This window comes from Rhipicephalus microplus, chromosome 5 (genome assembly GCF_043290135.1).
Source record: "Rhipicephalus microplus isolate Deutch F79 chromosome 5, USDA_Rmic, whole genome shotgun sequence".
Lineage (NCBI taxonomy): Eukaryota > Metazoa > Arthropoda > Arachnida > Ixodida > Ixodidae > Rhipicephalus > Rhipicephalus microplus.
The window spans coordinates 172,428,505-172,440,839 of record NC_134704.1 but is presented as its reverse complement, the minus strand read 5'-3'; the positions used below and the strand labels follow the sequence as shown (position 1 = coordinate 172,440,839).

Below are 12,335 nucleotides of genomic sequence, written 5' to 3'. Positions count from 1 at the left end.
ACAAGTTACCACGTAGCTGCACAATATCGTGTCAGTGTTGCTAACAAAGGTATCATGCTGACTTCTTGCGAAAACTGTTTTTTCCCCATTCAGCCATGCGCATGTTTGATACACCTACTGCTGTGTAAATTATGTATCACTATGGCCCTTTGCTCTTTTCTCCACTAAAAACTCTAAAACTCTATCTCCGAACATTGCAGTTCATCCATAATTTCTTTTCTGCTACTAATGCTGTGCTTATTTTAATTGCTCACAGATTCCTACTTCATCCCAGACCGAATGCTAGCACTCCTGAGGGTACTCCCTCCCCTTCATGTGCTGTTAGTCTACAAATGCGTGGTCACCTTGAAGCTGCCGCTATCATTTTACCACCAACTTTGTTCTACATTCATCTTTGTTTGTCCGAATACTAACCAATTTTTTATTACACTTCAGTTGCAAAGGCCTCAAGCTTCATCCACTCAGACTGTACAAGATTACATAGTTCACCACACATATACACTCCTTTGCCAAGAAATAAAAGAAGTTTTATTGTCGATCCAAATCCCAACCAAGACTTGCTTCACTCTCAGATCAAACAAGGTCTGTCGCAAAACAAACAAGCAGGATGTCATAATAGAAAATAAAAAAAAAGTGGAAAAACAGCAAGCATGACCAGAACACATTTCATTAACCAAGCATGTCAGAGCGAGTTCATGATCAACAAAGAAACACATGTGCAGCTTTTAGGCAGGTTTACAAGTGATATTAAGACGAGCACCCGCAAAGACGAAAGCACACCTTATGGCACTTGCAAGGCCTAAAAATCTGTGAACCATAGAAAAAAATAGAAAGCAATGTGTATAAAACAATTCATTCCTTAATTTTACATTCCACTCCTGGCCTGACAGCATGATCAGAACTGTTGATCCCGCGTATGTAATTATTTGAAAGTTCTTCCGGTGCCACTGTCGAAAAATGTTTCAAACAAGTTGCCAAGTTCAACCACATGAAAACCCAACCAGTACACGACCAAAAAGAATAATTTATATCAGAGGCCTCGTGAGAATTACGGATATCCCTTGTGCAGCACGCATCGATGAATACTGGTCTGAGTCCTCGTTTGTGCTGTGTTTTTCTTTCTTTACATCTCGCCTCTTCCCCTTGCATTTTTATAGTTAAAGCTAAACTTATCACTTAGTCGTGCCCAGCACGAACAAAGGAAATGGGGCCACATAAGTCGAACTTGGGCCACAAGTCGGAGAAGAAAAGGGGAGTCGCACGACAGCGAGGGAGGAACGGTGCGCACCAGGCTTTGCATCACGTGAATGCCACCGCGCTTGCGTGACAAACTCAAAAAGTTCTCGCCCGCCCTTTCCTCCTTGGGGAAAGTGGCAGAGTCCCACTGCGAAGTGTTGTTGCTGGACTCTAGTTACCGAGCACTTGGCCCCTGCCCCAGTTGTGCCAGCCCCCTCCTGCATTGGGGTCGTTGTTGCCGGCATCTGCTGCTCTCCTTGGTGCCGGGGCCTGGCCAAAGCCACTCACACCGCCAACGCGGTCGGGGAAGTAGCGATACCTGCGCAACAACACACACACGAAAAAAAAAAAAAAGAGCAACATTCTCCACTGCTGAAGTAACCTGGTGCCTAAGCAAAATGGTGAATTTTCGACGACACATGATTTACCAGGCACACTTCTCACTAGCATAAAATCATGCAAGTTGCAGCAACGAGTGATGCAGATGCAGCATTGAACAGATGAGGCCTGTGCATCTGCGGCAAAACGGTGGTCTCACTACGAATGTGCAATGCCCAGTGCTAATTTGCTTTTGAAGAATTTCTAACAGTGTTCTGTTCACCTGGTCTTTTTGTGCATCTACACACAAACCTCGATATAACGAAGTAAATGAAAAATAGCCTTGCAATAAATGTAGTGTTAAAAATTTATATACCATATTTACTCACGTAATTAACTTACTTTTTTTCTAAAAAAATCAGGACCAAGTTGGGGGTGCTCTTATTATGCGGGGCAAACTTTATAAAAACTTTTTCCGTATGAGCAAAAAATGCTGTATTGCAAAAAAAAAATCACAGCATATCCACGGAGTGAATGATGATGAGTGAGGCGAAGCATCCATCCATCCGCGTGTCCATCCATTCGTACATGCGTCCATGCCTCAAATTGCGTTTGAGAATGCAGGCGGCGCGCGGGTAACACCGACAAGGCGCAAGCCAAGGAAGCCGAGCGCAAGCGCCTTCAACGCGTTTGCCGCTCTGTTTCGTCCATGGCCCACCAACGTAGAGCGAATATCCAAAAGACTGAGAGAGGCACTCGTTCTCTGCATACCCAGGCAGGCTGCACAGCAGCCAATCGGGGAGTAGCGGTACAGCACCATCTAGAATATCCTCACTCAACTGCAGTTTGTATGTACTTCTATGGGACAGCGCCGTCTATTATACTGTTCGGGAGATACTCCCCCTTTTTTTTCTTGTCTCTTCTTCTCTCAGTTACGCGTGACGCATGACAAGGTTAAACTAAGTAAAAAAGTTAAGTCGCTCAGCTTCTTTGTCGCACTTCACTCAACTTCGATGGTTGAAGGCGCTATCTTAGGCAAGCTGTTCCTGTTCCGCCTGTGCACGCCATAAACGGGTTTCGCGGCTATCTTCTCTCGTAATCGTTTAACGGCAACAGTGGTATCTGCTGTCATCTCGAAGGGCACGCAGAAGCGTGCGCTGCGACGCCACGACGCACTTTGCCATTTTCATGGCAACCTCACATGACGACCGTGCTGCCGTCGTTGACATTGTAGCGAGCAACCAACATTGCAACAAGTTACCACTGAAGCATCAAAACAAAGCGTTGATAACAAAATTAATGACAAAATACGGCGGCTGCCTCGCTTGCAACCGAGGCGGGAATCAGGGACCATGGTGCGGAAATAGTCCCGATTTTTTCTGGGCAACAAGCGATTTTTTTCTGGTTTTCCAGAAACCTGTGATGCAATGGCGGCAAATGGCCCTCTGCGACAGCTATAGTTACATCAAATCCGGTCGTCTTTCCTCGAAAATTGCACGCATGTGGTTTGGCCTTAAAGTTTTGTATTTGCAGAAAGTGACCGTCGGTTGGCGCAGAAAGTTTCGTGACTTTCGCTCACTGTGTGTTTGACAGCTGCGATGTCTCTACACTCGCACCGTTCGTGAATCCTGCTGTGGCACATAGATAATTAAAAAAAGACTGTGTACTTGCCGTGCACAGGTAGAAAAAAAAAACTATATGGCGTGCAGCAGCGGGCAAAGGGGGTCGGCTTAATAATAATAATAAAAAAAAAACCACGGAAGAGATCCAACAGGCAAGGTGGCGTTAGGTATCGGTTAGCGGAACTACAGCGGACGAATGTAGGGAGTGCGTTTATTACGCGGGGAAAGAAAAATCCAAATTTTGACGACTGAAGTTGGGGGTGCGTTTATATGCGAGTGCGTTCATCGTGAGTAAATAAAGTATACCTTTATAATTAATTTTCGAATACAGCAAAGTTATTCTCATGTATGCTGGAAACTTGTTACAATGAGATTTGAGTGTATGGCATAAGAGTTGCAGTACTGGGCTTCCTTGCTAGAGATAAGTGGTGGAATTCCTGAACTACTTTTATGATCCATCACTTCCTTTTTTTTCTTGCTTGTGTATATTTGCTATGTTTCTGTTATTCAGTTAATGTTATCCTTAAGCAATACAGATCGAATATTACAAGCACTGATAAGCTTTTCTACCTTCCACGCCTCCCTCCTTTGAGGTATCTGTTCACCATCGAATAGGTCATCTACCGCAAAAACAGATCAGGGACAACATGTGTATGCCCAGCCTAGTCTTCATGGAATCTTCATACATGGCGCTTCAGCCAGCTGTCTCCATACTGCCTGAAGCGCCATGTGTTGCAGCTTCCCTATACGCCAGCATCAGAGTTCGCTCTGGTGTATTAATAGAAATTAATATATACTGGTAATGTGTCAGCAGCGACAAATACAAAAACTCTCCAGGCTCTCTGGACGACTCTGGGTGTGAATGTATAATGATAATGGCATGTTGCAATTGACATACGGTATGTGCGCACAGCTTCATATCAAGAAAAAGATACTCGGGTATGTATTTAATTTAGGCTAAGTGTTAAAACCAATATAGAGAAGAATCATGCAGCACAACTGACGTGCAACATTCATTACATACAGTGAATCCTCACTAATAATTTAACTTGGTTATTTTGAAATCCCACATCATTCGATATATTTCAGTGGGCCCCTTTTTTGCAATGTAAGTCTGAACAGATAATTTGAAGCGGCAGTCAGCACCAGTCCGGACAATTTGAAAACTTTGGGTGCCATGTGGTGATCCCCGATCCTAATTTGGTGGCAAATGCCCGAAAACAATTGCCCTTAAAAGCCACAAAGCAATGCAATTTAGCGATACTGATGAGTGGCAGCTGAAGCACACCAGCCTTGCTACTCTGAGCGCAAAACAAATAAATAAAAAGGGTTTCGTGGTTAGCTGAAATGTGTGCCTGCGGAAAACAGGACATGTCTACTGCAACGCAGCATGAGGTGCGGGCAGCATGTCACACGCTTCTCGCAACGCCCACGTGCCATGATTTACCCATTCTCTATGGGAATATCAAAAAATTAATAAACAACATTCTGACATAATTCGCGATATATGCGAACCCTCGATTGTCGGTTGCTCCAGCAATTCGCACTGCTGGCACTGTTCTCACCCGCAATGCCCAATTTGGAAACTCAGTTCGAAAGCTTCAATGGTCATGTTTTTCAGCAAAAACACATCGTGAATTTCTCCACACTGGCCATCATTAAAGTATTTGTTTTACCATAAAAAATATGCTAAAGATCGCATCATGACGTGCTAGCGCAGGCGACACGCTGCTTACGTGTCACTACTGTGTTGTAGTGAAGATGTCTTGTTTTCTGCAGGCATGCATTTTAGTTGATCACAACAGCATTTTTTTTTTTCACCAGTGACACCCCTGAGGCTTGCTATTAAGCACTGTTTTCAGCAAAATGAGGACCAAGCATTGCTGGAAAACATAACCCTTAGAACCACAAACTAGCCTGCACAACAATCGACCAACCCTGATTACTTTGAATAATTCCAAGTTCAGTGGATGTCCCTTTTTGTATGTTCTGTTCATTCGAAAACTCACTTATTTAGAAGATCTCTCCCAGTCCCAGGAATTTATTTTTCAAAACATGAAGTAAGCTTTTGTGCATGTAAGTCTTTGTAAGAAGGTGTCATAGATATCCGGCAATATCTAGAGTGGTAGGTGTAAAGAAAGAAAAAAAAAGAAAAAGCACGCAGAAGTTTCCCCCAGTGGTGAAGGCTTTTGAAATTAACACACACCAACTGAAAACAATAGAAGCCATAGGCAGATGTTGAAGCACTGTTTTTCTGGGCAGAAACAAAGTAAATCAATAAAAACAGATTCCCTGAATTCTTTGAGCACCTTTGAGCACTACTAGTCACATTTCGTATCTCGATGTATGTTTTTTGTACTGTTCTAACTCACTGCATTCAATTACTAGCTTGCTGTGTTCAATTACTGGCCTCTGCAAACACTGTGGTCTATTTTCTAGGCATGTACATTCTTTGATACTGTCAAAGAATCTCGATCATAGGAATTGGAATGGAGCACGTAAAATATTCGTATTATCCTGAATTCATATGAACTGAAAACAGCTTAAAGATGAATAAGAACGTCATTGGCAACTACTCTTTGCTAAAAAAAGTCTATGATGTTCTTTTAAACTTCACTGCTAACACCGCCTCTCAATAAAGTGCCGCGGTTTCCTCACTCATCCTCCTGGCGTGGCGTCTTCACAGTTGACATCAGAGAGAGCGAAAGTGGCCAAACTCACTGGAAATTGAGCCACTTCGCCTCTTAAGCGGCCAGAAAACTGCACCATTAAGTCGACACAGAAAAAAAAAAAACTAGTCCTGGAGAATTCAAGCGAATATGCAGAGCGGCTGGGGATACCATGTCCGTGCCCGTCGAAAATGTTCACATTTATTCTGCCCCTCGAATAAATGCCACCGCCGCTGCCGTTACTATTGCCGCTTGATGATTCATTACCTTTTACCCGTTTCCTGAGCACTTAATTTCGTACCGAGTTGTAATTATGCATGCAAAGCACTGAAAAAAAAAAAAAAACTATTTACACCTTTACAAACATTATTTCAAAAGGTACGCCAGCAAAAATGACCCGTGCGGACACAGCGACGGTGATGAATTCAGCCAGCAGTGCAAAAGCAAGATACGTTGGGGCATGCTGGCTCACTGCTGCTGCACTTTCTTCTACTTCTGGTGTTATCAGTGATCGTAGTACACAAACCAGGCTACAAATTTGGTCTCGGACTAATGTTTTTGCATTGGCCTCGTTTTTCTGCCCACCAAAGCGAGCAAAATTCCAGTGAATTATGCGCCATTCACTCCCTTCGAGGCCAAGAGTGAACAGGCCTTCCTCCCACAAACAAGTCATGTTGCGCCGCTGGCGTGCAGCAGTCAATCGCACATGCGAACCGTCTGCGGTGGCTGGGGAAACTGTTTGTATAACACCAAATCACGGTGTTTTTTATATAATGTAGCCCATCCAAAACAACATTAAAATTCGTATCACAGCATTCCTCAATTTTAATACTGCCTCGGACGAAAGTATTTTGGACCTCCTAGAGGAGGAGTACGACAAAATTACTAACAAACATTTTCATAATCGCTGTGACGTTAACCAGCTATGGTCGCACTTTAAGACAACCGTTCACAAATGTATAAGTTCGTTCGTTCCGAAGAAAGTGAAAAAAATACACGGCCGTAGTCCTTGGATTACGCGCGACATACTCCATCTAAAACGCAAGATAAAACGCCTGTCATGCTCAAAAACACAACCACGTAGTGCTGCTCTGACGAGCCTCCGCGACGAACTGCGCAACAAGATTAAAAGCTCCAAATTTCATTTCTTCAACGTAAAAATGCACAACTTTCTCACAACCAATCCAAGAAAATTTTGGATGCACCTCTCCGACAAAAAAGTGAAAGTGACGAAAATTAAAATCAAGGATGCGGACGTGACTGATGCCAGCTGCATAGCAACAGCATTTAACGACTACTTCTCTTCTGTTTTTTTGCGAACGGGTGACACCCCGCCTGATTTCCACGCAAACAATCTCGAACTGCCAGACTTGATTATAACAGATGAAGGCATCTTGTCAGCTCTACTTCATCTAGACACAAAAAAATCGGCTGGGCCAGATGAAATACCTAATGCTTTTTTTTATCGGTACGCCGAGTGGTGTTCCAAATACTTAGGCTTAATATTTAGGGAAAGCCTGTTACAAGGCGAAGTTCCAGTAGATTGGAAGAAGGGTAAATTGGTACCCATTCATAAATCAGGTGATAAATATGACGTGAAAAACTACCGCCCTATTTCGTTGTTATGTACAGCCGGCAAGGTTATGGAACACTTCCTTTTCAAACACTTAAGTTCATTTCTGGAGAGTAACCATTTTTTTTCCCCAAATCAACACGGTTTCCGGCAAGGCTTTTCAACCACCACACAGTTAATTCACACTACTGATGACTTTCTAAAAACACTTGACAAAGGCGGACAAATAGATGCGATTTTTTTAGACTTTGAAAAAGCTTTCGACCGAGTTTCCCATTCCCATTTGATGTTTAAAATTCGCCGAATCCTAACCAACGAAAGAATTCTTCGACGGCTTGATTGTTATCTGTCCCACCGACACCAATACGTTCGGATAGCAGATAAAAATTCTTCTTCCGCTCCCGTGCATTCTGGGGTACCACAGGGCTCTGTCCTAGGACCACTTTTATTTTTAGTTTATCTAAATGACATGTCATCCGAATCTACTGTGCAGTGTCGTTTTTTCGCGGACGACTGCGTTGTGTACCTGCCCATTCAATCAAGAACAGATCATGCCACCCTAAATGAATACTTATCGGTTATTACAGCATGGTGTAACTCCTGGAAAATGAGCCTCAACATAGCAAAGTGCGTCAAGATGACCATAACACGTAAAAAAAATCCCTCGGAATTCACTTACATGTTAAACAACACTGCTATAACAACCGTTAACCAGTACAAATACCTTGGTCTGACAATCACTTCTAATTTGAGCTGGAAAACTCATATTGAAGGTATAACATCAGCAGCACTGCGGCGATTGTGGTTCTTAAAGCATCGCATGAGGCACTGCACCAGCAAAACAAAACTAGTTGCTTACACTACATTGGTACGCCCATTGTTGGAATATGCTGACGTTGTATGGGATCCACACACACAAACTGAAATATACTTACTAGAACGAGTCCAAAATAAATCCCTTCGGTTTATTTACCACGCGTACAGTAGACACTGTTCAGTCACTGAACTCCGTAATAGATCCGCCCTTCCCACATTGGAGTCGCGTAGAAAGCTACATCGCTTAAAATTCCTTTATAACATAGTCAACGGACACTCAGGACTCGTCTTTAACACTTACATGCAGTACAATACATCGCGGAAAAGTATGCAATAAATAAAAAAAATAAAATAAAATAAAATAAAAAAATTCACATCTACTGTAATCGTGCTATCTAGATTCTACTGTATCTTTTTCAGTATGGTTTACAAGATAGCTCAAATTTCTTCATCACAGCCAGGGCAGTATGCTTCTCGTTTAATAGCGCAACACAGTTCAAATTGTATTAGTATTCAGTGCCGCATCACATATAGGTGCCTCGCTAAACACTTTCCCGAGATCATGACTATGGGAACCAGTAGCAATGGGCTGCCTCACTGAGAGGAGCACTCACAGGATGGAGGGCACCTGGAGCAGGTTGCGGCCGCCAAACTCCTGTGGGTACTTGAACATGAGGAAGAAGTAGAGGTGTCCCACCAGGATGCCAATCAGCTCATACAGGCCCCTGGAAAGAGGAATGCACAGAGAGAGATAAGTAATTATAATATCTGGGGTTTTATGGCCCAAAATCACAATATAACTATGAGAGATGCCGTAGCGGCAGGCTCTGGGGCTGTTTAACGTGCACTGACATTGCGCAGTGCCATTTGGTCTTCACCAAAATGCGACCGCTGCGGCCGGGATCCATCCCGGCCGCAGCGGTCGGGATGGATCCCGACCGGCCGGGATCCATCTTCGGCTCAGCAGCCGAGTGCTGTAGCCACTGACGCATTGAGGAGGACGATCCGTGGAGAGAGAGAGAGAGGAGAGCAGAAAAGCACACATCTTAATCAGTTCAGAAAAAGACACCCTTTGAAACGGACGTCAGGCATTTTTATTAGGGCATAAGGCACACTGATAACGACATAATGCAGTTTCGTGTAGCTATACGTAGTACCGGTGTCATACGATGCACTGCTATTGGCTCTCTTCTGTGGCTTGCATAAAGAAGCCAACCATAGACCAAGAATTCAATCTGTGCCTGGTCCGACTGAAATAAAAAGTGACTGGTCGACCCCAGTGCAATACATACTTCCGTAACAGCACGACACACCTTCGTTAGAGCATAACAGAAAGGGGCCAAACAGCATTATTCCAGCCGTTTTGTTACTAACAGTTTTCTTAAGGCAGAGTGACCTCTTCAGCGAGTACACAGCGGTCTTCTCAAAGCTTTAAACTTTAGCTGCCTACGGACTTATGAAGTTTTATTTGTGTACTATTCTAGGTGTGTGGTGCTTGGGTGCTAATTGCTCATTCTCCTTGGTTATACAATTAATGCATTTACGGTCAGACAAAGTAAATGAATACTTTTACCACTGATACAGTGTAAAGAATTAACATTTATAGTGAGTTTATAGATATAACATATCTATTCTTACATCATATTCAATTTCCTTTTATTTGGTTTAACAGCACTCAAATACTGTCACTAATGGGCCTCAACCCATCCACTATCATGTTAGCCAGCAGACGACTACTGCACATCTTTCGGCTCGTACATAGGAGGCACAGCTCACATTTGTACCACACACAATCACGCATCAAAAGCAAGGACAACACTGCTCTCACTTGAAAGGTGTGACATATGTGAATCTATTTATGCCACATAAGCAATATCAGCAGCAGTGGTGGTAATGCATTGCATATTTGCACTTGTGACTGATACACAGCACACCACAGTATGAGTGCAAGCACAGATACACAAGACTTAATGATTTAAACAAATTTATTTGCTGCCTCTATCACTTCTACCGGAACACTTGCATTTTTGTCACTAAGAGTAACAAAAAGTCAACTGACTTTGAACACTCCGTTTGCAGAGTGGTCAAACCAGCCAAACTGTGGGCACCAACAATTGACTGTTGAATAAGGTCAAAAACATTTGTGAAAAAAATCTCAGATGATCAGGCCTTGACTTTTGCATGCTGAATTTTGCTATTGTACACAGGTCTCACTCAGATAAGATTGGAAAAAGGCTACCAGCTGTCATGGGACACAGCACACAGCCTTGATTACATGTGTTGACACCCGGAATCATAATAAGTATTCATTTGATTGCTCATAATATAAAAACATTAGTAGCAATCGTGAGGATTAGCTACATTCAATGGAGGTGAAAGGCAACACAGTAATGCGATTTAATTACACATTATAGAACCGAAGGTGGTTAGAATTAGCCTGTTACCCACTAGGGTGGATTTCGTAAGCATACTGTCATTTTGGTATTTAAAGCCCCACGACCGAGCTTTTTACACCTATAAGAATGGCAGTGCAAAGCGCATGAAGAGAGAGTTCTGCCAGTGCATTAGTTGAGCAGTTATGACAGCAATGCCAGCTGCGAATGAAGCAGGAGTATGGTGAGCATGCCACGGGGCTGTGTATGAAGCAGTGGGTGACACGGTTAATTGATTGATTTGTGGGGTTTAACGTGCCAAAACCACCATATGATTATGAGAGACGCCGTAGTAGAGGGCTCCAGAAATTTCGGCCACCTCGGGTTTTTTAACGTGCACCCAAATATGAGTACACGTGCCTACAACATTTCCGCCTCCATAGGAAATGCAGCCGCCACAGCCGGGATTTGATCCCGCGACCTGCGGGTCAGCAGCCGAGTACCTTAGCCACTAGACCATCGTGACGGGGCACGGGTGACACGGTTAGTAGAGCATTACAAATGTCAGTGTTTCGGGCCACTCATGCAGAATTTGATGCATTGGCATTTGACCTTCCATGAAATCATACATAAAACTGTCTTTTTTTGACTAACGAGGGCAAAGTTTCCCGTGTGACTAAGCAAATAGAGGCTTATACCACATGACAACGAGTAAACAAGTGTAAAAAGAAAAGTTAAGCGGAATTTTTAAAAAATTGTGCTCATTAAAATCCTGTATACAATTTCATGGAAATGTCAGATTCAAAAGCCATATGCTGTCTTGCTGCATTTCCTGCAGAGCTGGCAACCCGTACACCTATGAAGTTCACGAAAAATTCCATTATTGTAAGCTGGTAAGGGCAAGTGCTGTCTTGCATGCCAGTGTTATTGGCGAATAGAGAAAGTGGTTCTATTGCCACGTCTTGCTGGCTGACTAAAAAAAATGGCAGCATATCCACAGAGTGAATGATGAAGAGTGGGGCGAAGCATCCGTCCGTCCATTCGTTCTTGCTTCCGTCCGTCCAAGCGTGCGTCTGTGTGGCCGCCCATGTGTCCATCCGCCCGTCTGTGCATGCGTCTGTTTGTGCGTCTGCACGTCCATCTGTGCGTCCGTCCCTGCGTTCGTCCATGCATCCGCTCCTGCGTTCGTCCATGCGTCCATTCGTCCGTGCAGCCAACCGTGAGTCCGTCCATGCATCTGTCCGTTCGTCCACCTATTCCAACACTCCAAGTACCACCATCTTGCATCTTTTCATCATATATTCCTCATATAGAAGCACCGCCATCCAGCGGACATTCCCAGGACTGAACGAGAGGAGGCACACACACACTTTCTTACAGCTTGCGCTTCGTGTCTACTTCCCACCTTTAACCACCTAGAGTTCATGGTATATACTAGTTCACTGTATTTATGGCACTGCGGCCCAACGCTCGCTAAACCTTTCTAAAACCAAGGAGGTTACGCCCAGCGAGTATAACGTAGCAACCCTTTCTTTTCAGATAGTGCTCAATGTATATGCCAATGGCTGCTAAGGTGGAATGAGAGACAGGAGAACTCGGCTTTTAGTTAACGCGCACGCTGCGAATTTTTTATTGTTCAACAACGAAAAAATCTCCCACCGGCACCACCTTGGAGGTCAAAATGTAAGACTGGTAGCACACTACTCCGACGACTACGAGGGACGATTGG

General features: G+C 43.7%; 1 protein-coding gene across 1 annotated transcript in view; it reads right to left on the bottom strand.

The window, feature by feature from the left end:
- Positions 1-505: 505 nt before the first annotated feature.
- The window catches only part of Der-1 (derlin 1), a 44,213-nt gene continuing 32,383 nt past the window's right edge, over positions 506-12,335 (bottom strand). Inside the window, exons 7-8 of the mRNA XM_037424926.2 lie at positions 8,849-8,959; positions 506-1,555 (exon numbers count right to left, since the gene is read on the bottom strand). Of these exons, the coding sequence (XP_037280823.1) occupies positions 1,408-1,555; positions 8,849-8,959 (259 nt within the window). The 3' untranslated portion in view covers positions 506-1,407. The remainder of the gene's footprint in view (positions 1,556-8,848; positions 8,960-12,335) is intronic.